This window comes from Bacillus rossius, chromosome 13, assembly GCF_032445375.1.
Source record: "Bacillus rossius redtenbacheri isolate Brsri chromosome 13, Brsri_v3, whole genome shotgun sequence".
Classification (NCBI taxonomy): domain Eukaryota; kingdom Metazoa; phylum Arthropoda; class Insecta; order Phasmatodea; family Bacillidae; genus Bacillus; species Bacillus rossius.
The window spans coordinates 36061237-36089033 of NC_086340.1; the positions used below are offsets into that span (position 1 = coordinate 36061237).

The following is a 27797-nucleotide window of genomic DNA, read 5'->3' on the forward strand; positions in this document are numbered from 1 at the left end:
ACATCACACACCTGCTCCTTGAAGCAACGCTGGTCTGTCCAGCGCCAACAAGGTACACACACATCACACACCTGCTCCTTGAAGCAACGCTGGTCTGTCCAGCGCCAACAAGGTACACACACATCACACACCTGCTCCTTGAAGCAACGCTGGTCTGTCCAGCGCCAACAAGGTACACACACATCACACACCTGCTCCTTGAAGCAACGCTGGTCTGTCCAGCGCCAACAAGGTACACACACATCACACACCTGCTCCTTGAAGCAACGCTGGTCTGTCCAGCGCCAACAAGGTACACACACATCACACACCTGCTCCTTGAAGCAACGCTGGTCTGTCCAGCGCCAACAAGGTACACACACATCACACACCTGCTCCTTGAAGCAACGCTGGTCTGTCCAGCGCCAACAAGGTACACACACATCACACACCTGCTCCTTGAAGCAACGCTGGTCTGTCCAGCGCCAACAAGGTACACACACATCACACACCTGCTCCTTGAAGCAACGCTGGTCTGTCCAGCGCCAACAAGGTACACACACATCACACACCTGCTCCTTGAAGCAACGCTGGTCTGTCCAGCACCAACAAGGTACACACACATCACACACCTGCTCCTTGAAGCAACGCTGGTCTGTCCAGCGCCAACAAGGTACACACACATCACACACCTGCTCCTTGAAGCAACGCTGGTCTGTCCAGCGCCAACAAGGTACACACACATCACACACCAGCTCCTTGAAGCAACGCTGGTCTGTCCAGCGCCAACAAGGTACACACACATCACACACCTGCTCCTTGAAGCAACGCTGGTCTGTCCAGCGCCAACAAGGTACACACACATCACACACCTGCTCCTTGAAGCAACGCTGGTTTCCAGGTGATGATGGCACACTTCTTGAAGTGGCCCGGTCCTAGATTCAAAGTAGCGTTTTTTTTTCATACACGTGATTTTTTTTTATTTCCGCTCAACAATGGCAATAGCACTTGTGTAGCGATAAATACAAGTAAACAAATTATTAATATGACAAATCAACAAGAGTCTTTGCTCTCTCCGTAATAGCTATTCGCATTCCTTCTCTGCGTATTTGCTTTAGCCCATTTAATTAGTTCAGTGGTTTATGTTACGCAGAAATGTATCTGACGGCCTAGTGTTCAGCCAATGTTTAATTCACACCATCCCGCATGTCAGCAGCAGCTCTGGTGAGAAAAGCTAGAAGCATTCAGGGCTAGTTTACCTTAAGCCTACTAGGATGCGCTACTGGCAAATCGTGGCAGACAAGGAAGTTATAGTGGTCAGGAATTGTATTTACCAGTTAAATAACCTTTCCAGTTAATAGAAAATGTTAGGTTTATGCTTTTCTAAACATTATTGAAACTGAAATATATTTCCAACATTATTACTTTGTAACTCTTGTAAGTTGTTAGAGTGTACTTACGAATGCTATGCTGAGCCATGTTATGTAAACAATGCTGTTCATGAATTTTTTTATGCCCTAATTTAATTTTAGGTTTGTCTAATCTCAAAATGTTATTCAAATGTGTATTTAAATGTACTTCAAATGTATTTACACATATATTGGTACTGTAAATTGATTTTAGCGTGAGTAGTGTCTTGACTAAAATGGTATTCAGCATGCACACTTACCAGATTGGAAAACAAATTATTTTGACTAACACACACACTTATGGAAAAAAAAACATTGATTACCGCTCTTTTGATTAACTCTCTGTTTTCCTGGAATGAATAAGGGTGTTACTTGGAAGGGCGGGTATATCATCAACTAATGTCTAGTCGACATTGAGGTCATTAGAGATGATGAATGGTGATGAAAATGGGTTGGAACATTGACAGAATGTGTGGATGGGGAAAACGGGAGCACCCAGAAATACTCAGTATGGCAACGTCCACCACATTTCTCACTCGAGAAAAATTTTTGTTCATTTAATCCAGCCGGAAATCAAACCCTGATTGTCTTTGTGGGAGGCGAGTGAATTGACTGCTCATCCAAAATGGCTCTCCCTCCGAAAACTTGGAATCAATGTCTTAAGGAAGAGTCGTATCAATCCATCTTGGATTGTAAAATTTCAGTCGCAGCTTTGCAGTGCCAAATTATTATTACGTTTTATGTCTCATCAAACTACAGCGCCTGGTTTTGGACTGACACTTTGACTGTAAGTTCATCAAAAAATATTAGTTGTAGAAATGTAGATGAATTAGGTTCTAAATTGCTTCCCAATGCCAGTAAGTATATGACTTTGAAATTGTTACTGAATACATGTTTATTGAAAGTAATACAGAAAATATTTAAGATGGAGCTCTAAGACAATGGATGATGTTTTGTTGAACAAAGTTCTACAACTGTTTTCTGATTCAGAGTGAAAATTGTATCTAAAACTAGGAAATTCCCCTCTACAAAGCTAACATTATGTATATTAATTTTTGGATGAAAACTTCTTTATTTAACGTACAGATAGATGTATCAAATCATATTACTAAAAAAAAGAGCCTGTAGACTAAAAATATTTTATAATTATGTGTTAGCTAAACATTAATCTATTTTAAATATTTTATAAGAAAAATAATAAAAAAATATTAGTATCTAAAAAATTCTCTTTACAAATGGAACATTACAAAACTATGCCACAAGCACTAAATATTGCTGGTAAATTTATGATAAGATGGATCCAAACAAAAAAATGCATAATCATCTTAATATGCTTTGTGGACTTAAGTGAGACCCCAAAACCATCTCAACCCAAAAGTTTACACACACAAACACACACACACATACACAGACACACACACAGACACACACAGACACACATGTACACATACACACATACACACATGTACACATACACACATACACACATGTACACATACACACATGTACACATACACACATGTACACATACACACATGTACACATACACACATGTACACATACACACATGTACACACATATATGTATATAAAACTATTCTAATTTATTGTAGAACCATAAATTGTCATCTACAACTTACATCTAAAATAAATTTTTATTCAACCAACTATTATAATAAAAAGGGTTGAAGGACAAAATAAATTAATAACTCCCTTAGTAATTACAATATTGTTAAAATTTATGTGTGGAGAACTGGGTTCGTAAGGGATAGCCCAATTAGGTTTTTCACAGTTTTATTAATTGTAGGGATTCGACGAATCTGCGAAGATTCGGCGAATCTGCGAGGATTCAAGTAACTAATTGGCGAAAACCACACACATTAGTAAACATTCAGCCAAGAACAAGATAAATATGTCCGTAGATATAACCGTATTTATCCGAATATAATGCGATGATTTTTATCAAAATATCCAGAACTGAAAGTGGGGATTGCAGTATAACCGCTAACCTACATCTTTACCACTCGAAGAATGTTTTGAAATGACGCGGCGCGGCGAGAAAACTGTGTCAAGGTCAGGGCCGGCGCCAGCAATGCGGGAAAAACGTGAAGTATGTGTTTTAAGGGATAATAGTCGCACATTTTATAATCAAACCGTGCATCAAAAACACATTTCGTTCAAATTAAAATAGAAAAACGTAACTCGGACGAAAGACGGAATTAATGCATAATTATCTTCGTAGTACATACTAACGAAAAAATAGGTAGTTTACTCAGTACTTGATAGAGCGCGCGCAGGGCATTCAATCATCGGCGATTTATCAATAGCCCACTACGTGCGCTCACTCTATACGGGAATTAACGTAACCAAACGCGAATGATGCTAAGATGCAACGACATAATTAAACACGTTTGAATATATCTTTAAAAAAATTTCCACATTAAATCAGTAAGTGGTAGTATTCAAACTAATAATAAATTTCAACTTGTAAAATACATAAAACATTTGATATGGGAAAATAACTTTATTGACATCCTGGAGAAAAATGGTATATATCTTAATGAGAAAAATGGCAGGACCAAAACTTTTTCCCGTGTTTGCAATATGATCTGTGGTGGTGACTGTTAATTGTTGCGATTTGGGGTTATGTTACGACGGGAAAAAACTTAAATAGCGGAATTGATCGTTACATATTTTACCTGTAGTAGGCCTACTAAGTGTACATCAGGCATGTTCCATTATTATGGTTTTTAAATTAGGCTTCTGTGCTCATTAAATGTAACTACATATCTTAAGTACCTACCTGACGTTCATATTACTTAAATTAACTCATGAGTAGTGTTAAAGTAGGTTTTTTGTTTTAAATTTTTTAGGTCATATTAACTAGCATCGCATGCCCATATAGCATCAAGTAAGTTCTTTGTATTTGTTTTATGCCTTTTTTAATTGAATAATCTCAGTGTTTTAGGTTCATTTGTACAAAAAACAACAATTTGAATGAAAAAAAAATTTTTAATAATTTTCTTTCATGGATTCGGATTCGATATTCGACAAATCCTTAAGGCGATTGGTGCACGGTAAAAAACGGTCACAGGCCCGAAAACAATGAATTTTGTATCATATGACCACTAAAGAGTCTAGATGCCTATGTGGGTGACCGTTACTATGTAGGGAGGTCAGGAGCTTAGTTCCAGCTCGTCAGTGGCGAGATGGCCTTCATACGGGAAGGGTGTCGCTGGTGGTCGCTCTGCGGCCTGCCATCTAGCGGGAACTAACAAAACCTCGAAGGTTGTATCTCGCTCTCCCTCTAACACACAGCCGATAAGGTTCTATCGTGCCCGGAGGAGGGGAAGTTTTATCAGGTTTCTCTTTCACTCATCCTTCGCCATGGGGAGGCGGAATGGATTATTTTTTGTCCGCAACTGCGCAGACGTCATGTTGCCACTCCCGCACTCTTCTCACTCAACTCGCTCATTCTCTCACACTTTTTCAATAAATCTTTTCAAATCTTCAACATCAATACTTTAAACCATTGCGCTTCCTACGGATTAATTATATTTCATGCAAGTGCCCGAATTCAGCTGCAAAAAAATAAAACGCGTAGTCAATTTTTTTCTTCAAAAACCTTCCCAAACACTGTGTGTTAAAAAACATTCTGAAAGCCCATTTTTCTAGATAAATGGAAATTCTAAATCACCTACGCCACAAGGAAACATTGTGCTTTAATATTATGTAAAGAAAACACCTCTTAGTTTTATAGTTATGTAAAGGTGGTGTGATATGTTTTAGATGTCGCACCATCTTATCATCCATGTAGAAGAGTTACCCGAAAAGCTAACAAGACTGTTGCCATGGAAATGGAAATATGGTTAAGGAAATATTTTTCAAATGTTTGTAAACAGTAAACAACATATAAAAAATCTTATAACTGTAAAATTAAAATACAAACAACCCTATAGCAAATTTAATTTCAATATGAAAAAGTCTACAATAATGTTTACAAGAAACGAAATTGCAATAGCAATACAAAAATATCGCAATTTTGTTACATTGTTAATATATATATTATTTTTAATAAAGGCAATAAAAATGACATACTCAATATTTGGAATACAATAAATACCTTAAGCCCTACATAATTGCTGCGATATTCACAATAAATGCTTTTCTTAAATATAGTAATTAAAAAACATCGTAAATAAATTATGAACATACATATTATGGTGAAGGAAAGTGGACACTATCACACTGAAAAATCTTAGAGGGTAGTTTTCTTCATCTTATTTCTTTCTTTGCATTTTTGGTCTTGTTCGTTAAAATATTTCATGTTCAAATACTTGATACGCATATACATTCTTGTCCTGACAAAACAGTATATAACTTCTTCTGGATATTTATTTTCAGTAGTTCCGCAAATAATTTTAGTCAGTGATTCAAAAATCCGCTCTTTTTTGCACAAATTGTTGCCATGAATATTATCAAAACACATTTCAGCGATCTTTATTAATTCAAAAAATTCATTAGTGGGACATTTTAAGTTACCCTTTGAATGTACATGTATCCAGCTATCGTCCTCAGAATTGAAATCCGTAGTGCCAAGGTCAGGATATTTATTTCTGAAACGGTGAGCTATATAGCCAGAAACATATTTCAGCCCTTCAAGAGAAATTTCGTTACTTGAAAGGGGCCTGGCCTCTAAATCTAAGTCTATTTCTTCCATGTCAGCAAGATCTATTTCATTTAAAGGTGATTTCTCTTGAAATGTATTTGTAAAATACATTTCCTTGCACAAAAGTAGTTCTGTAATTTCATTCTGATAAGCACTGTCCTGTTCCATTTCATTTGACGAAAAATCACTTACCAAACACATTTCGCCTGTCTTCTCATCCGTGTTTTTCCGTTCAGCAAAAACTGCTGCAGAATGTTTTCACAATATGTAGTTTATAATTCTGTATTTAAAGTAAATGGGCGACAGATGCGTATTTTATTACATGCTTTATATTAGCTTCACCTGTATGTTTGTTTGTCTGTCCGTCTGTAACTCTTTCGACTAAGAGTGAGTGGCTCATCACTGTAAAATGTCCCACCAATTTCATTACGTTCGTTAGCCGAGCGGTCTAAGGCGCGCGACTTCTGTGACGTCAGCTTTCGGATTCAGCAATCGTGGGCTCTACTCCCGGCCACGCCGGAAAAAAAAAATGTTTTTTTTTTTCTGGTAAATTCTAAGATTATATCCATACATCTAACTGTAAATGATTCGGAGAGACTTTACCATTTCTTTGTGACGTTGCAACTCCAAATAATTATCTCAGATGGTAATAGGTAGAGACATGCAGTTTTGGGGTTTATTTTATAGCAAAATTCGTTGTTATTTACCCTTAAAAGTGGTGTTATCATACATCAAAAGCGGTGTTATTTTTTAAATAGTTTTAGCACTATAAGTTAAAAAAATTAAGCTAAGCATACCTTGAAATTTTGGACACATTCTTGCATTGTACAGTTGCACTAGCAGCAGTAATTTACAATCGAATTTACACATCACTTTTTACATACAGTAATTGAAAATATTTTAGTACCTAAACCAGCAAGAATAAATATGAAGTCTCTAAAATAGTGACATAAACACATGGAACAAAATCCTCAAACTTTAGCTCTCGAAAGCAAAAGTAGCCATGATACACAAATTAGCCTCACTTAAATTTGTCCTGCGGTCTGTTAAGACTGTGTTATATGAGGACAAAAATCGTTCACAGTCAACGTTTGCAGAAGGCATCCAGATGGCTTCAAGGCAGCTGGAAGCAAACAATGGCTGTGACAGCTTTACTACATTCAATGACTTCACTACGTCCACTGAATTGTCTGTTTCCATTTGTTTTGTAACAATGTCCTGAAGCTGACCAAAACCAGCTGTTAATTCTTCAGTGCTTATGGAGTAGAGACTATGGACAGTTTTCAGTTTCTGCACCATTTCTGGGTTTAATTTAGCAAGCAACAAACTTTCCTGACTAAAAATTTGAATTGCTTCAAATCTCTTTCTACTTGGGTCAGTTGTCATGAGAGAGTTCAGTTTGGAAAGGGCTTGTGTTGCTGTTCTTGTGATGGACACTTTAGCTTCAGCAGCTTTAGCGGGGGGCATGTTAGACAAAGCTCTACTGGTTGCCTCAAAATAAATGCCACGAGTGATGTTTTCAAATTTTTTTTTTTATACCTTGCAAGTCCCCATATAGTGAATGGGCAGTTGGATACAAAGAACCTTCAAGTTTCTGTATTAGCTCTACAAGGCTCTTGGCATGATCTTTCACAAAGACAGCTTGACAAAGAATGAGAGAAATGTCATTTTCTGTGAGTAAACACAGAAACTCAACCCCTGAATTTTGTGTTGCCTTTAGTTCATCTGTTTTGCAGAAATCAACAATGTCATGTATGTAGTCTGCTACATAAAAAACGCTGTTGAACCAGGAATTCCATCTAGTAACAACAGGAAGTGGGAACAATGGACGTTTCTCTCCATGCTTTTCTTCAAGAAAGCTAGCATACAGGTGCCTTCTTTTCCTGGTGTTGTTGAACACATTTTTTATTTTGCTCATAGCATTGTTCAACTCAGGCAACTCTTTCACCCAGACATTGCCAACAAGATTTAACTTATGTGCCCAGCACTGGACATGCGTTAACTGGTCTCCAAGGATTACTTCGAGAGTACTAACAGCCTTGGTCATATAACGAGCAGCATCGGTTACTACTGAGAGCACATCACCATACTGTACATTGTACATTTTGAGTGAATCTAAAATTGCCCTCACACAGTTTGTGGCATTAGCAGCTTCAAGAAAGTGAACTCCTGCAACAAATATTTCTGGTTTATCCTGTTGAAGATTCAGAATTCTAAATAAAACAACAAATACACACCTACCCATTTTATCTGTTGTTTCGTCGCACAGTATGTCAATTTTTTTGTCCTTTAATGCAGTTTTGGCATCTTCAATTCTGCATTTGGCTATGTCCCCTACATATTTCTCACGGACTGTTCTCGCAAGTGGCATGTCTCCAGCACCTTCGATGTATTTGTTCAGCCATGCCCTGATATTAGGATCATCAAGCTTTTCAAGGGGTATATTTGCCTTTATAAAGGTCTCTGCTGTTTCCTTTATAAATTCCAACTTTTTGTCTTTTTGGACATTATTTTTTGCTGTCTGAAATGCTGAAGATATTGACGACTGGCGTTCAGGCGCACTAGATGAGCCTTGCAATGAAGAGAGACGCTTCTTGTGTTTTTCACTGCCTACATGTTTTTCACATGAGTCTTTCCTATCCCAAGAGACGGTGACATTACAGTGACGACAAAAAAGTGTGGTTGAATCACTAGCATAAAGTCCGTGTTGAGAAAATTCAGAGGCTCGCTGTTTTGCAGTTACCGGCACTTTAGGCATTTTAATAGGCCTAATGTTTTAGCCGACCTTTAAATTGTACACCTTTAATTTATTTCACAGACGTTGAAAACTATCTGTAACAAAATTCGACCCGTTAAACTTTAACTTGCGCACAACAGAATGTTACGAATCGTCACCGTGTTTGCATTTTAAATTTGGTATTTGGTTAATAAAAATGGACGCAATGGACAAACAACGCTAAAGACTATATAAGAGAACAACGCTTCGAGAAACAACCTGCTGTAAACACCGTGATAATCGACTGTCCAGGCGAGCCGAATATCAAAATACAGCAAAACCCCTTATTTGCACTTTTCATGGGGACAAAGTAAAAAAGTGTAAAAAGCGGGAAAGTGTAAATAAAGGGAAAAGTAAGAAATACGTTAAAGTTAATTAAAATACAGTCGCATCCTGCAGCGTTCAGAACGGGCTACATTACACAGTAAAAATAAATAAAAAAGGGGCGCAAATTGATGAAAATTTACCGTCAATTGCGCGCCTTGCGCGGAGAAAGGTCATTGTACTCGATCATCTGTTGTTACAGTGCGGCCTGCGGCGTCTGTTCTCTGAGCTGCGCATGCGCAGTATAACTCATTCAATGCTCCGCCCAGACTCGTGACCTTCCATCAGCAGCCAGCCAATAGAAGCGAGCTTAGCGGAAAAAAATATAAGCTCCACCTCCCGTGTACCAGTTTTGTCCAGTTCTAATACCAGTTTATTGGTATACGCACCCGCTTACTCGCTGCCGTGACATGTTCAAGTTTACGTTCATCTTGATGTCTTGATACCAATAATTAATTATTTACGATCCCCACAAATAAATGGTTAGTTTAAAAAATATGCGTCAACAGTATAATACTTCCAAAATTATATAATACGTATAAAACAGTTACCAAGATTCCACTCATTTTATCTTGTGAAGTTCATGTCTCGTACCAGTATTTCGGCTAAGTTGTGACATAAATACAGTATCAGCACTTACAATGTTACGATCAGCCACGTAATATTTCCGACATTTCCGTTACGTTTCTATATTCGTGAGTTTACGTTTTTCCCTAGTACATTTTAGATTGTCTCCTGCTGTAATTACTTGGACTTTTACACGCCTAGGCTTAAATTGTTACATGTTTAGAAATAAAAGCAACTTTTCATGTTATAAAATACACTGTGTGGGTAGTTATCTTTGGTTTTTTGTTGTTTCACGTTTGTTACTGTATTTACTAGAGGTGTAAAAGTAACGAAAAAATGTGTACCCGTATGTATTCGTTACTATAAAAATTAGTACTCGTTACTTTCGTATCGTTACTCGTTACTTCTGATACCGCATGACATGGCACATGCTATGTAACAGCATCGAATCGAGTCGTATTTCGTACGCGTACAGTATGACGTCGCGTAAATAAAAATAAATCGAATATAAACAATCAAAAATATCTGATAATTAACAGCTTTTGTTAACCAAGAAACAATTAACTCTCATTAGAGCGGCTTTATTATAATATATCTTTTAAGATAAGAACATAAAACGTGAAAATACGCGATTATAAAAAACAAAAACATACATATTTATAATTTGTAAAAAAATACTTTCTTACGTTGTTTCTGTTCGAATCTAAAACTTTGTCTACACACACAATACCTTTAATAAACAGTAAAAAACTTGGACGACGAATTTCCAAATTATACTTTTATTAATAAACAAACATAGTTCTTTGTAACGAATACGCGCGCGCATGCGTGAAACATACGAAAGATGCGAGTAACGAAATGCATTCGTGTGTAACGTTTCGTTACTCGTTACTAGATGCCGCACCCGTTACTCAGTAACGAATACATACGGTTTGCTACAGCTCTAGTATTTACAAATTGAATTGCCGTGTTAGAATGAGGAAAATGTTCTGACTGTTCGCCGAAAATTCAAGGATTTCGCGTTATTATCCAAAATTTGAGAAATTCGCGTTATTCTTAAAAATGTACTCAAATTCGCGTAAAAATTCGTTTTATCGCAATCGCGAAATATGCATGTCTCTAGTAATAGGTAGTCAGTGGCGTCTCGTCAGGGCAAGCAAGGCAAGCAGTGCTTGCCCAGGCAGTTTCCAGACAATGTATTTTTTAAATAAATATTTTATTCAGAATAGTATTTTACTTTGGCTCGTGCAGTTAGGTGTATGTATTTTTTACATTATCTTCTTGGGACCCAATACTGTGCGCTGTGCGCTATAAGAAAAGAACTCGTCGACACACAAAACATGCTGTTTTAGAAGCGTTGCTAGGTTTAGAAGCGCTGGTAGGACCGCTTTCAGCAGGAAGGCTGCCGCAGTAGTTTCCTTTCGGAAGGGGGGTGGCATGGTACAAAGGTTCGAGGAGGGGATTGGCTGTAAAAACACGTGGTAGAAGCTACGAAGTAAGCGCTTTCTTGCCGAACTCAAGCGAACATGGCCGAAGCAGACGGTGGAATTCTTCCGCCGACTGCTTCGGCTATGTCCGCTAAAGTTCGGCAGGGCAGGTGAGGTGGCGTTTCAGTCGGCGGTCGTCTCTCGGGGCGCGCGTATCTCTCTCGCGGGCTGTTGGCTGGGAGTTCCCTGCGCCCTATTGGGTAACCAAAGGCTGGCAGTGCGTGGGGGTTTGTGTGCGTGCTGGGGGCGGCCTAGCAGTGCCAACTTGCTACCGACCGCGTCCCGCGGGTGGCGGATACGGGATCCCAGCTCGAGAGTTTCAATCTAGCTGGAGTAACTGTGAATAACCACGTACCAGTTAACAGAGTTTATGATCACGTATGAAGATAGTTTATTTTGTGTTGGTACAAAAAATACCAACATTTAATTTTTACCATTCTATTACATTTTTATGAGCTTCTTCTCTTTATTTTAAGTACTTACTTTGCCATGTGTTGTCTGTTTATATATTTTGTACCAGATATCGATGATACTACACTCCCACTTAGTATATAAATAATGTAGAGTAGGTATTTTATTATCAGAATAATGTATGCCAAACATTATTATTTTTCAAAAATAGTTCATAATTTAAAAAAAAATGTCAATTTTTCTACCTGTGGAATAGTCAATGTTCAGTTAAGAAAACTACTTATATAGCACCCTTTTGTACCTTTAAATCCATATTTTCCCGGGGGAGGGCCCCCGGGCCCCCCCCTCCCCCCCCCCCCCACCGTGTTTTTGGGGTGAATGGAGTTGTTGCTTTCCCTCATGTAAACCTCACGCCTCGCCACTGTAGGTAGTTTCGGTAACTCATTTCCCTATGATAATTATACATAAATATAGTTTAAAAAACTAAAAAAACATGCTTTTAAAGAATATCAAACTAAAAAGTTAAAAATAAATATAGTTTAAAAAACTAAAGAAACATGCTTTTAAAGATTATCAAACTAAAAAGTAAAAAATAATTTTAAAATTTAATTTATGACAATAGTATATAAGCAATACTAGTATAAATGAGAAAAAAACATGGGGCGCTTAATATACAAAAAATATGGCACAAAGCGCCTCAAGCAAATGCATTCCTGTATTAGTGATGGTCACACTAAACATTTTGTATGTTGTTTCTAGGACATCTGATATTGTAGCCATTCTAGCAATGATTTTGCCCACCTTACTGTGAAGTACTTCTCTATAAAAAAAAAATACTTAAGTCCTTTTAATTTTGTTACACAAAAATTTCACTCAACTGTGTATTTTGATGCCCTTACAGTTTCGACAGTGAAATGTGATGTAGTGTATGTAAGTTAGAATATTTATAAAAATATTTTTCTTTTTGTGTAAAAGTAATTGCAAATTCATGAAGTTTACTGTTTGTTACAATTTTAATTTCAGCTTGCTGGTGTATTGAAATAGAAGCATTTAGTTTAGTAACAATTATGGACTTTATGTTAACCAGCGTTTCATTTTTTTTACAGGACTTGTTGGCACTTCATAATGGAGCGTGGATCAACAATAATACTGTTGACTTGGACAAGAGAACTTCAAGTTCAGAAGGTATAAAAATCAAATTAAAATTTCTGTTATTTCGGTAGTGGTGGTTAAAACACGGTAGAATTTGCATGAGTGTTTTTATTGTGTTCAATTCTACTATTTGTCATTATGGCTATGTCTATAAGATATGTAATTAAGTGGAAGTTTGCCTCAAAAAAGGCGTAACCAAAGCATTTTTACTGTGGTGAATCATATATTTTTGAGCCAATCAACTCCTTCAGTCATCAAATCTTTACAATTTTTAGATTTTATATTTAAAAGAAAATCATTTTAAGAAAATTATTTGAGGAAGGAAAATTCTAAAATTCAAACACTAACACTTGTGTAGTTGACAAGGAATACATTATTTATGTGTACATAAGATACCAGAGATGTGTTTCAATCTGCCACCTGCTACAGTGTTTTCAGAATGTCTGTTAAGCACTCCACGGCAACTGCCACACAATGAAGGAATTGTTTATATTGTTACAATTTATGATTTGGGGAGGTTTGGGTTCGTAAAGGATAGCCCCATTAAGTTTTATTACAGTTTTATTGATTACTAATATTTACATTAATAATGAATAATTGTACTTAAAAATGTCTGATTTCAAATCACTGCCACTTAAAAATGTTTATCAAGTCACTAAATGTCTGTCAAGTTCCGCAGTTCGCACTCCTCTCTGGATCTAGGCTCAACAGTGGTTCGCCCCTTACCTCGCGCCTGTCCACACACACAGTCTCGCGCCACTCAGAGTCGCCGCACTCTCACGATCCAGTCGAACTCCGCATCGCACCACTCGCCCACTTCGTCAATGTCGCACTTCCCTTCACTCGGAATCCGCTCGGAACTGTCGTGGGACTCGTCACAGAACTCACACGGCACCCGTTCGCAGAACTCGTCGCGGGACTCTTGCCATACTCCTCGCGGAACTCACGCGGCACACACCGCGGAACTCTGTTGCCAGAAAACCTGCCGCCGATTTGCCGCAGAGGACAGTCGCTGCTCAGTAGTCTGTGGTGCCCTTCTCGAACCGACGAGAGCAGCTGTGACGAGTCGCGTCATCCCGGGCCGACCCGACGCCCGAACAGTCGAGAAGGGTGGCGTCACTTGCTCACGCGGCGGCCCGCGGAATTATCAAGGCCGCTCAGCGATAAATAACAGTGCCGAGGCAGAGCAATGCGCTGGTAAGGGGGGGGGGGGCAACCCTTGTAATCCGGCTAGGCCCGCGTGGCATGCCTTACGTCAGCAGACCACATTTGGCTGTGCAGGGCTGCCAGCCAGCTCCGAACCTGGTATCGCAGTGTCTGGTCTCTTGCGTTCGTAACAATGTGCTAACAACCTTTTATGTTTTAATTTTAATAATAAAAGATTTAATGAAATAGCATGTTTCTTCAAAAATTTAATTTCTCACATTATTTTATTTCTAACTCTTGCGATCTTTATTCGAATCTGAGAAAACCTGGATTCAATCCATTACTAATATATTCTCTTCAGAATTATTTTTAGCTGTAGTAAAAGTATCTTTAAATCGTTACTACGTAATGGTTACTTGATAATCATGACAAAGTTAGTTAAAATTATTTAACAGAGCATAGGATGTTTCTTTCCTAGAATTTATTTAAGTTATAACACATTTTTACTCATCTGACAAATGTTACTGCATTATACAAATTTGAACTTAAAATGAACTGCCCCTTGCAAAAGTAATTTTAATTTTACCAGTTAGTTTACACAAAGCCGATGATACCAGCTCCCACACTAACTTTCTGTACAGAACAGCTTTTAGAACAAATACAACAAATCTTTTGCTTCATACGTAGTTTAGAGCAATTTTGTTGCTACATGCATTCAAACCATCCTGTGGAAGAACCAACTGATTGTGTTTGGAATTTATTGACGTGATAATGTCTTATAAATCGATGAACGCCGGCTGCACGTACGAAAAATTGTCACATTCCACCTGAGCCAAGTGTGCAAGAACCGGCCAACCACCGTGCGAGAAAATCTTCTATGATATCAAACAGTTTAGGGCGGGCTTTTTAACTAATTGTTCGTGATTATATTTAAACAAATTATTTAAATTAAATTTGCAAAAACTGTAAATAATATTTGAAAATTAAAAAGTATGCAATTTTTCATCAATGTTTTCTTATGATGTTATCACGTAAAATTATAGTACGTAAACCAACTTTTCAGACAACCCACTTTTTTTTTATGTTAAGATGCAAATGCTTGTTTGTACCGGCACTCCAGTATTAGCGTTTGCCATAACGTTGTTTTTGTTGTTGCAGTGGGCCAGGAGAAAATAGTCCGTGCATTTGCTGAAATAATGAAGAACATGTCCCGCATGAAGGCGTGCGTCCGACCAGCCATGTGCAAGCCCTACGGGAAGCAGTCGGAGGCTCTGCAGAAAAGTAAGGCTCATGTGTTGCAGTGGTGTTACAGCCAAACATACTTATTGGACTGACTGTTGCATGTAGATAAAAAAAATTACTTGCTAATTAAACATAATAAAATTTTCTTGCAACTTATGGAAAAAAAATGTAGGGTTAACAATTTTTTTAATGTTTATTTTTTAATTTGATACACGGAAGTGATACAGGCCAAACTCGATAATAGGTTAAACATCACTACTAAATATTTAAGAAGAATTTTTTTTGGAGAGCAAACAGTTGGATTTTAGTTTAAGTTAAAGTAATTATCAAGTTTTTACAAAACTTAAAGCTAAGAGGTTTGAAAAATTTTCTCGTTTAGTAAGGTATGTGTTGGTGTTGCTGAGGCAGAATGGGTGCAAGGCTCGCTCGTACTTATAATTCAGTATTGACTCTTTAAGGGGCCCGCCTAGTCAGGGGTCTGTCTTTGTTAGTGGGGCATGACGATGTAACGTTTGCTGGTGCTTCTAGCGTTGTATCGCCGCTAAGCCCAAAGCAGTCCTCTCGTGCATCAGTCAACAGTGAAATTTGAGTGGTTTCAAGAATTTGTACCAGGAGTTAAATATCTAGAAATTACTCTGAAAACACTGCATTTTAGCCATTTTCACTATCCTAAAAGTACAGATTAAACACAAAATACAGAAACAGATCTACTCGTCTGCCCTTGTGCTTTTCAATAACAGACACCACTCTTGCTTGGTTTTTTCTGAAGCGCTACACATCGTACATGTGATCAGATATGCTCTGAACTGGTGCTCAGTCTTTCCATTACAAAATAAGCAACTAAGAGGCTTTTAATGGTGCACCTAACACTTTATGGCTTAGAAATAACTATAAAGGCTTACTGTAAGTCCCTATGATGCTTTTAAAAATTTTGAAAAAGCAATTACCATGCACAAAATATTTTCTGAATACACTCGTTTTAGCCATTTCAGTTTCAAAAAAAAAATTGTTTAAAAAAAAAATGTGATTTGAAAACTACATTCCAACTTCAAAACTTGTTTGGTTGCTTTTATGCAACTTGTATTATTTAAGCAAGTTTTAAATTGCTTTTCTCCTGAAGCATTGCACACTGTGTAGCAGACAAGATAGGTGGACTCACTACCATTGTCTAGTGACTAGAGGTTTACCTTATGTGTTATGTAATAAATATATACAGACTGATTAAGAGAAATCGTAATATAGGTACAAAATGATTAACATGATGAATGAAGTTAAGTTACTTGGGCCTTAGTAGGGAGGCTGACTAGCAGGTCAGAGGTCTCTGGGTTTAGGTCTGTGTGCTTGGTGCTCACTACCGTGCTATGGCAGACGGTCATGGATGGACGTTTCCCAGCCTTGTAAGAGTCTTGTGTGGTCGTGATCGCTAACACGTCACACTAATGCGGCGAGGGTCGTGAGTACGACCCCAACACCCATGAGCGCAGTGTCGGTAACCAAGTGGTTTTGAGCCCATGTGTGATGGGTAGGAACAATATTATATGGTGACTTGCGATAAAACCAAAATAACACCGCAAATCATGTCAATACAACACATAGCACTGAAATGCAAGTTAATACACCATTTAGCACCGAAAAGTAACTAAACACATGAAATAAAAGACAGCAATTTGACAAAACTTAACTAAAACCACAAAAATGTTGTCTTTTACCATGGTAAATTATTAATTGTAATTGTTTTGCATGAATTTGGAATCAAATTGTATAAACTAAATGGATTAGAAAAAAATTGATATTATATTGTTTGATCTTGCATCTCTTATAAGTAGGGCCTGGAAGATTTCGGTGTTTTCAGTATGCAAAAAGCGGTACTTTCAAATTAGAAAAGCGGTGGTTTAAAGTCGGTATTTTCGTTATGCAATGGAAATTTTACCGGTATTTTAAATGTTGACTAAATAGTGCAGTTATTGAATATAATAATTTACATATTTAATAAACAATCCATGTATACTAGGAATAACCTAATATGCACAATAACAGCCAATTAAATCCAAAACAGTTACACAAAACAGACACGTTGCTATAGATGTGTGCAACTACATATTTTCTTTTTTTCAGCTGCCGATGCCACATGCTTAGCCGACTTTAGGTGTTTGTCAATGGAATCTTTTCTTTCCCATGAAACTTTACAGTTGCAAAATTTGCACATCACTGTGCTATTGTCAGTACAATAAAACCCATGTTTCTGATACTGATATGCTCGGTCTCGAGCACTCAAAGTATTATTCGGCATTTTCAAACTCTAGACAGAAATATGTTGCAACATACTACATACAGGCTGTTACGAAAACAATCAACTAAACTTAGCGCGCAAATAAATATCAGCAGTGGAATGCCACTACGTTGGGAACGCTGTCGCGGCTCGTGGCGTCAACAACAGATGCTGGCTGCATGATAGTCACGCATGCCCGCACACTCCTAGCCTTGCTGCGCAGACTAATTTTGTACCTGCAAAATCATTATTTGCTTATTCTCTTGCTATTTACGAAGTTACACAAAATAAACAACTACGGTAAGATAAATTCGTTAGCCGCTAACATATGTGTTTAGCTTTACACAAAACAAAACTTCTCACAGTCTGGGAAATGTATGATCTTCGGTAAGGAAGCATTCACTTACATGAGAAGTTAGTAGAAGCTATGTTGGCTAACCTGGACCTTTACATTTTACCATATACGACGCAACTTGGATAAATACAAGATATTAGGTTATTCTTTTGCTTTGATATATTTTATACACTTTTCGCAAAATACAATAAACACGTTCTCATATCCGGCCAAGTGTGCACGGTAGTTTAGAATTCGGCATCATATTATTTTTATTTTTCGTAGAGTGCATATGTTTGAGTTTGCTTGCATTCAATAAATACGGTATTGGTATAATGGAGTGGAGGAACACGGGGTTGCCACTTGAACAAACCCCGGCGCACAAATGAGAAGAAACTTAGTGTGAACAATGCTATCCTGAAATTCTGTGACATGTTTTTGGAGTAGATAATCACAGCGACAGACCGACAGGATACGCTCCCGCCCTTGCCGTCAGCGATGTTTATTTTGACAGCTCAAGCAGTTATCTTTTCCACGTCCCTTCACAGCGTGTAAAAAAAAAAAAAAAAAGGAATTGAAAAAAACACGGGATGCAGATGGAAAAGTAACTATGCAGTAAAATAAATATATTTACGGCCATGCTAAATTTTTCTATTCAATAAAATTCGAGGTATTAGTGATTTTTCAGCAGAAACTGCTGTGACTAATAAACAAATTGTATCATAATAACTTAAACTTATAAAGTATTTATCAACGGTGAAGGACAGTCGTATAAGCCCATAAAAATATTTATTTTACCGAGAATAGACTATACAACCTGGCTTTTGTCGCACGCGTTGTGGGAGGGGAGGAGAATGCTGACAGTTTCTCACGCAGATGGTTGAAACAAGGGAGGGAATGTGTTGAAATGTTAGCTGTTAAAAGGGGGGGGGGGGGTGGTTTTTACATGGTTTGTGGCTCTGGGAGGGATGAGCCTTGAAGAATTAGCAGGGGATGGGAGAGGCAAGCGTCACGTCACGTATGACGTCAAGCCGCGGGCGGGTAAGATAACATGACAGCTGAGACGGCTTTTCGTGCGATAGTGGAGGTGCCAAGCTCGTCTAGACACTGCCGCGTGGACAGTCTAGAGGGGTGGTATCTATTTTTAGCCGTCTTTTGTATGCCTGCCTGCTTACAGTACAGCTCTCGCCAAAATAAACGTGAACACATAGCGCCCAACAAAGTGTAACAGACTTGTTTTTCAGCCGATTTTACTCAAATTTTCGACTTTCTCTGCTCAAATTTTTCACTGTTTCTCAAAAAACGGTCCTATAAACGAAATGGACGCATCAGAGGGGGGTGGCATCGGCGGGATTCTACTGTAATGGTACTTTTCGGGGATATATTCGCAGTGTCATATAGAAATGTTGTGATTTTCGCGAATGTACTTACTTTTCGCGTTTTCATGCAAAATTCGCACGAATTTTCGCGAAATTCGTGATCGCGAAAAATTCCAGGCCCTACTTATAAGTTACATATTTTACATTAATCACATTGGTTTATTTTTCAAATACATTAAAAGATTTCCCAATTTATTTATTTTTTTCTGAGTAGTTCTTTTCTAGACATCCTTAATACAAATTATTTTACTGCAGTACATCATATGTCTTGGAGGTCCCGCAATCCTTTAAACCCCCTTCACATTGCGAGACCAGACTACTGTACAGTCAAGAGGACGGTGGTCTCGGAGCGGGCTCAAACAGTGGGTAGACTTGTCGTCAGACTTGTTTGACAATTACCATCAAAAGTTTAGATTAATTTAACAATCAGAGTCAGAACTTTACACCCCACTACCTGCAACTCATGATTCATTTGTTGCCAAGTTTGTATGTATGTGCATTTCAGGCTATTGCTAGCTGGTAACGTCTGGATTGGATTGGATTTTCCGTCTGGTCTGAAGGTGTGTGGACTCTTATAGATAGAGACCCGAATAATTTGCGAAGTCAGTGACAGGCAGACTAGATGCAGCTGTGCTTTGTCGAGATTTAATCACTCGTTCAATGGCTGCTGTCCTTGAGAGAAGACATTTTAGTCTCGATTGACTTCATTTAGATTCGACCAAACAGTTGCAGTTGGTTAGTTATTAATTTAGACTAACTCGGGACGTCTCGTAACTACTGCGGAGCAATTGATCATGGCACAAAATCATACAAGTGTTTGTTTGTAGTTCAGTTGTGATTAAATGAACCTAAATTTAAATTTCCGAGGGTCTATCTATTGAAACTCAGTCCATTGGGCCAGTTCGTCGTGTCTGGTAGCCTAGTCTTGTGGTTTGAGAGTGTGTGGTCCTGTGCATGAAGAGTGTGATGTTAAAAACCCTCTTCAGTGGACGATCGAATCCCAGTCTAGTACGCCCTGGTCACCGCAGGCAACCTGTTGAGGCGGACAACTTGTCGTTGCCGTGTTTGTGACGGAGGGCTTGTTGTGCCGTCTCGTGTTGCAGCGCTGGTGGACACGATCCAGCTGGTGCAGTCTCTGCGCTCGTTCCTGCCCCCCCCTCACATCGCCGTCAGCAGCTGGAAGAATGAGGACAAGCACAGGTCAGTACTAATGGATCTGCCGTGCCACGTCACTTCGTGCAGGCGTTCCAGAGTGGAGAGTTGATACTCGCAGCACGAGTTCTGACTAACACACAACAGTAGCTACACAAACTTATCCCAACCCTCTTCCACACTGTTAAACTGCCAATCCATGAATTAACGAATACATAGGTAAATGAATGAATATATGAATCAAGGGGTAACATCCGTAACGACCCAGGCTACTCCCCCCCCCCCCCCCCCCCCCTCGTGGTAAACAGCTGAATTAACGATTTATTGCGATGTCTGTCACGTGCAGTACTGTGGTTAAGGTTTTGAATATTGTTTACATAATTGCTTGTTATTTCTTTTAAGAAATATTTATGTGTTTGCCATATGGGTTATGACTGTAATTTGCATTGTTTCATGGTTTTTGAAGTTTTCTGACAATTTGTTTGCTTTATAGTGAATTTTTACTTGTTTGTTTATTTGGGTGGTTATGTTTTTACATGCGTTCACATATTATTTGAGGAGTTGCTTGTTTTTTCTTTATTCGTAAATGTGTGTTAACATAATTTTCTATTGTATTTTTTTTTTCTGCCTTGGTCCTTTGTTTGAAGGAGCAGGTTCAATGGTTTGCCATGCACGTAATAATTAGAGACAAAAAGTTCGGTAACCACGAGAAAAGGACTCTGGAGATAATCGAAGTGCTGTTTCTATGTGCCATGATTGGCTGATATTTTTTCCAGGTGTGTTTGCGATTGGTTAAATTTCATGTCACCAGACTGTGATTTTTTGTTGGTGTAATTTTGCCGGTAAATCCTCGTTGCGAGGGTTGGGAAATTGTGTACTGCCATGTTTTTGTGGGTGGTGCACTGTGATTGGGTGGATGCAGCTGCATAACCTCGTTCGTCAGTCAGTGTTCAAGTACTGTACAGAATGGATGTGCAGGGGTGGTGGCTCACAAATGACAGTAAATGTGAATCAAGGCAGATTTTGTCACGTCTGTGTGTCGGGGCCCGTCCTGCAATTAAGTCAGAACTTTTGTTTAAGAATTTTTTGGACTGTTTAACTAGAATTTGTAGACCCCAGACGTGCGGCATAGGCTCGGATTGTCCACTGGTTCACCAGGATTTATTTCCCGTATATTATTGTACCTAGGCAATGGAGTAGTTAGGGAGACAGTATTTCATGAAGGCACAGAACTGTTAGTAGCAATTGACGAGAGTGAGTGAATGGTTTCTTTTGGACTTTCTTTTTAAAGGACATGTAAGTTTTGATGATGTGAGAAGAATAAATTACCTAGCTTCATTTCAACTCTTTTGTTTGACAATTACCATCAACAGTTTCGAGTAATTTTACAATCAGAGCCAGATTCATTTGTTGCCAAGTGTTTATGTATGTGCATTTCAGGCCATTACTAGCTGTTGAGGTATGGATTGGCACACATCTCGTTAACATCTGTGCCATTATAGATGATAATGAGTGATGATAAGTGATCTGACCACTTTACCATCATTGCCCAAAAAAAATAAACAATTCATTGGAAATTTTATGATAAACTAGCCTATACAAATAAAATCCTGAGCTTAGTGATTCAATGTTTTATTTTTTTTATCCCAAGTAAGCATATATTTCTACTGAGGTATCATAAAGCCAATATTAGATGTCTGGTGTCCTCTGGTGTGGTGGAGTCAAGCTTGGGTGTGACACTGTGGGGCATGTTACAGTTACAAGAATTTCGGGTGACTGGCAGAAAGCCCAGACTCTTCCGAAACGGTGGCCAATCACGGCTAGTGGATCACTGGGGGGGGGGGGGGGGGGGGACAATACTGCTGGGTTAGAAGCTTTCTGGTGGCCTCTGGATTGGTAGAGTCAAACAGGAGTGAGAACATTTATTGTCGCAAATACCTCAGGTGAAGGATGAGAATCCCGTGGTATTCCCAAGTAGTAGCTGAACATGGTTGTTAGATCCCTGGTGGCTGATACTGATGGGATGGAGTGTCTTGTGTCCTCTAAAGCAGTGGAGTCTAGCTGGAGAGGGATACTTTGGGTGTCGTTAAGTTGCAAGAACTTTGGGTGACCTGCGAGCAGCTCTGGCTCTTTCCAAACAGTGGCAGACCCTGTTTAGGTGAACTCTGGTCAGCAATAATTCTGGGTTGGAGATCGTGTGGTGTCCTTTTAAACAGTGGAGTCGATCAGGGGTTAGAAAATTGTGGAGCACAGTATATTCGCTAGAACTGTGTTAGACCGGCAAGAAAGTCATGCTCTTCCCAAACTGTGTCAAACTATGGTTAATAGATCTCTGGCAGGTGAGACTGCTGATTGTCTGCTGTTCTCTGGCATGGTGGAGTCAAGCTGGGGTGAGACCATGGTGAGGTACAACATTGTTGCAAGAATCTCAGCAAGCCCTTGTAACACCCCTCGTGCCCCAAAATTATATTATTTTAATTTAATTTAAAAAATCCTAGGAAACAGCTGAGTAAAAATATAAAGAAAAAGACAAGTATTACCAGAGGTGACAAGAGGTGGTGAACAAGACAATTTGATATTCCCTGCACACAAGCAACTTGGGAGCTAGAGGATCGTTTAGATAGATATAGGTTAATAAAAATAAATAAATCACTACATAAGTAGATTGGTCTATGGGTTTCCTGGTTTATTTAAAAAGAATTAAATTAAATATGTTTGCCATTTGTTTTGGATTCTTTAAGTTTCACAATGAAGGGTATTAACAAGCTATTAAAGTTATTAAAAGGGAGCCGGCCCGATATTATTAAAACAAGTCATACTTTACTTTTAACAACAAATCAAGCACAGAAAAAAATTTAAAGTATCCTTCCTGATATATTATAGCATGTTACATTCGTCCACACATTACTATGATTATCGTTTGATTTAAACTCTTTCACATATTCCTATTTGTTAAGTTCCCTATGTCACTGCTCGCTGGTATTCATTAAGATAAGTTCGTTCGTTGGTTGTAGGGAGAAGTTATATTATTAAATAACACCCGGGGTTTCAAAGTTGGACGTTTGGCCGGGATAAAGCTCTTTTTAAAGAGACTCGAAGTTCGAGGTCCTGGACAAAATGCTGGGTGCAATTTCGGCGCCCAAATGTTGGACCCTGTCTGAAACTTAAGTCAAATTCAGATGAATTAGACCTGCTTCCAGACAGTCAAACACAGTTGGCGCGAAAAGGCCAATAAACAGGAATTTGGGGAGGAAAAGAGACCGAAGTACTCACCAAACAGGGTGTAGCTACTGGACTCACGAATAGTCTCGCGCAGAACACCAAAAGGTGTGGACCGAGAATAGCGCGGAGGACGCAGAAGAACCCATGATTTAAGAAAATAAAAAATAATGATACAATTTAAACTAAGACATAACTTGTTGCCTAATGACAACGACTGACTGGCTACTTCTACATTTTGAAACTAAAATCACATCCCTTAACACTGCTGACTACATTCCTTATTCGAAAGAGTTCGTCGTTGCCGCGAAAAAACCTCTCAACAGAGGGGACGCCGAGATGACGCGGTAAGTAGCCGAAATCTAAGTGCCGCAATGGCGGACAATGCTCCTAATTAAAACGGGCGCTCGGCCCTAGGGAAAAGTGGGGGAAGGTTCGGCTCTGGGCCGAGAACTTCCGGAGCTGACCGAGGTGGGCGTAACATCAACACATCAGTTGATGTGCCGAAGGACGACCACTGCGCTCTCTACCGGCGGGCACAGAAAGCAACATACAATCAACTGTTACTGGACGCGAGTGGAAAGCATAGGGCCTTATGGCGCAGCCAGTGCTGCTCTCTGGAGGCCTAAAGGGGAAGGACAGAAGGAGGTTAGCAAAGTTGCCACTAGGTGTCACGGGCGTTAGCTCCACTCGCTGGCGACAAGTGCAGAAGTAACTGTTTCTGCCACTAGATGTCGTGGGTGGTCCATATCTGCACATATTTTTTCTCTGTGGCAAATCGTCCTTGAAGTAGGCCACTGCCTGGCGAGTTCACATCAGGGCAATGATCCTGGGCCAAATTCTGAAAACCAAGGGGGGGAACTGGGGGGTGAGGGTGGACAAGAAAACGCAACGAGGCTGGGAAAGGTCCACGGGATACTCGTTCGTGCAGAGACTTGCTGGGCTCAGCCGGCCTCTAAGAAATAGAGCTTGCAAGCCAGAAACTGCTCTATGCAAATTTAGTCATGTATGGAATTAATATTACAGACCACGGACATAACGGCAAGCGGAAGAAAAGTCATCCGAGCTGCTAACGTCTTCATTAGACTTGCAAAAGATCAGATTGGTCCCTGAGAAAAGGTGCCTCGGGCCACTGCTGCAAAGTTTAACTAAGGAGAGTACACCAGCCTAACAAAGTGTAAATCACCCTTTTGTAACCAATAAATATGAAAATAAAATTTCCAAAAATAATTTAATATGATAAGAAAAATTAAAAAAAAAAGTGCCGAAATACCTAATTTCCGGCACATCCTGGCTCTTACAAAAACATATGCTGACAATGATTGGTAGATCTTTGGTAGGCAATAGTGCCTGGTTGGAGGCTAACGAATCTCCTCTGGAGTGGTAGAGTAAAGCTGGGGGGAGAACATTGTAGGTCATAGTATAGTCGCAAGAACCTCCGGGTGACTGAAGGAAGCCATAGCTCTTCTCAAACTGTGGGTGACCATTGTTGGTGGACCTGTGGTGGGCAGTACTGCTGGGCCTGAGGCTAGCTGATGTCCCCTAGACCGGTAGTTAATCTGAGTTTAAAAATTGTGGGACACAGTATAGTCGTAGAACCTTGGTTTACCGAAAGAGGTCATGACTTTTCCCAAACAGTGGGTGACCGTTTTTGGTTGACCTCTGGTGGGAAATTCTACTGGGCCGGAGTCTGGTGTCCTCTAGAGCATTAGTCAATCTAGGTTTAAAATTAGTTGCAAGATCCTTGGGTGACCGAAATAGTGGGTGAATGTGGTTGTTTGACCTCTGGGGGGCAATACTGCCGAGCCTTAGACTCTCTGGTGTCTTATAGAGCGGTAGTCAATCTGGGTTTAAAAACTGTGAAGTGCATTATAGTCACCATTACATCGGGTGACCGTAGAAAGCCATTGCTCTTCCCATACAGTGGGTGCCCGAGGAATGTTGATCTCTGGTGGGCAATACTGCTGGTCCTGAGTCTGTCTGTGTTCTCTCTAGCGGTAGTCAGTCTGGGTATAAAATTTAAAGGGCACAGTTTAGTTCCAAGAAACCTTGAGTAACCGAAGGAAACGATGTCTCTTCCCAAACAGTGGGTGACCATGGTTGTTTGTAGACATCTGCGAATTGTGATTTTTCTGTTCGAATCGAATTCGAATCGAATTTCAAAAAAATTCACGAGTTTCAAATTTTTTTCGAATCAAATTTGGGAATATTTATTAAAATAACATAGATCATTAAAAAATTTTAACATACCACCTTGTCACATAATTCACAGTTTAAATCAAGTAACTAAAATTAAAGTGAGACTATATTGAAGAAGCACAACCAGATTCTCTAAAATTAAAAAAAAAATTAAAAATTATATTGCTATAGCACTAACATAAATCACTTCACAAATCATTTCAAATTGTCATGGAGAAAGGTGAGTTCACCGACATGGTGCTGCAACAACAATTCTCTGCGGCTGGTAAAGATGTTCCTGCTGTAGAGAAAACTCTCTCACTTGCCACCTTATTTAGCATGTTTGACTTTCAAGGATAAAAATATTAATAAAAATTTCACAGCATAAGGAAGTGGTACAAAAATAAAAAAACAAATTTACCGTTTTTATCGTGTAAGCATTGCACATTTTATTCTAAAATCAAGTTTATAATTTAGGGGTGAGATCGTGGGTTCACTCTTAAGCCTGTATCAGACGAGGTAAGGTTTCGTACTGACTCCGCACGAAGCTTCCAATGTACCTGCCAGCTAGGCCTCCATGGCAGCAGGCATGGACGTTTCTATGGAATAACCTATCACACAATGTTTCCCTTTCAATCCATAAACATCTACAATAAACAAGTGAACTTCATTTATTGTGGTAATAAGTAGGTACTTTTGTTTATACAAAAACATAAATATTTACGAAAAAAGTACAGATTCACATATTTAGTTATTTATAAATACTGGGATCATTTTAAATACGTTCTATTAAGCTTAAGCTCTAACTTTTTGTGTTATAAATGTAAAAATAGTTTTATGTATTTTTTCATTCAAAATTTGTTATGAATTTGAAAATTAATTTTTATAATCACTATAGTAGGTACTTAAAAAAATTAAAGCTTTTAATGGAACAAATTCTTAGCAAATATTGGGGAAGAAAATAGTTGGATAAATTTCTAGAATAGCGGCTTCTGGGATTTAGCAAATATGATTTTCTGTCTTAGTATTTATTTAATAATACTGGTGTGGGGTTTATTGGTGTGTGTTATTTTCAAGTTTAAAGACTGTCTTCCTCCATGGCTGTAACACACGAGCGAATGTGGAAAAAGAACAAGCTTTATTTTCACATTCTTTGATTGTAAATGGGCTGAAATGGATGTGTATCTGGAGTCATTTAAATCCATTTCAATGCTGGAAAAGGTATACTTTATTACGAATAAATGTGCATGTATATAACCTACCACTAGTTCTGATGCAATGAAAACTCTAAAACATGTTTGGAATAATTTGTATCAAAATCGATTTTAACTATGCATGAACTACATAATACCTAGTAGTATTTGTAAAATCACAAAACACAATTTACGAATAAGTTTTAAAATTCTAAACATCGAACATTTTTTCTAAGTTACGAGACATCAAAAAATTACCAATTCTCACGAACACGTAAATTTTATGGGTTGAAATGACACTCGATGTTGCAATTTAATTTAAATGCAGTAAACTACATTTGTTCTAACTATATGCACATACAAACAGTCGAGCTAGTTGATTAATAAAAATTTACTTCGAATACCCTAATTTACATTTTAAAAAAAAAGATCCAAAATGGGCGAGTATTTGCAAGATTCAACTTGACGAGAGCCATCATCTGATCGCATTTTATTTAATGAAGTTTTTGTATAAAGCTGTAACTGCTACTGCTTCAATATGAACCAAGATATGAACCAACACATGTTCGCCGCTTTTCAAAACAAGAATCAAAACTTTTAAATGCCGCCGAAATAAATTAACGTTTTTAACACCAGGGGCTACTACCACTTCATTCTGATTGAATTAAATTGTCATCTTGTACGAAACCTTCCACAAAAATTCGAACACGGCCGATTACAAAAACTTCCATGAAAACGGCCAGCACTCGGGTAATTCTTCCACAGAACCATCCATACCAGCTGCCATGGAATACCTTGCAAGGAATCTTCCATCGTGTGATATGATAGGGCCTTTAGCTGAGTATTGAAATAAACAAACACCGTCGTATCACTGCGCCGCGTCAGCAAGTGATAGGCTGAATTAATCTTGCG

The 27797-nt window shown here is 38.7% G+C and overlaps 1 protein-coding gene across 1 annotated transcript in view; it reads left to right on the top strand.

Moving 5' to 3' along the window:
• The window catches only part of LOC134538452 (uncharacterized), a 92840-nt gene that overhangs the window by 49836 nt on the left and 15207 nt on the right, over positions 1-27797 (top strand). The window contains exons 6-8 of the mRNA XM_063379777.1: positions 12728-12806; positions 15078-15200; positions 20247-20343. Of these exons, the coding sequence (XP_063235847.1) occupies positions 12728-12806; positions 15078-15200; positions 20247-20343 (299 nt within the window). The remainder of the gene's footprint in view (positions 1-12727; positions 12807-15077; positions 15201-20246; positions 20344-27797) is intronic.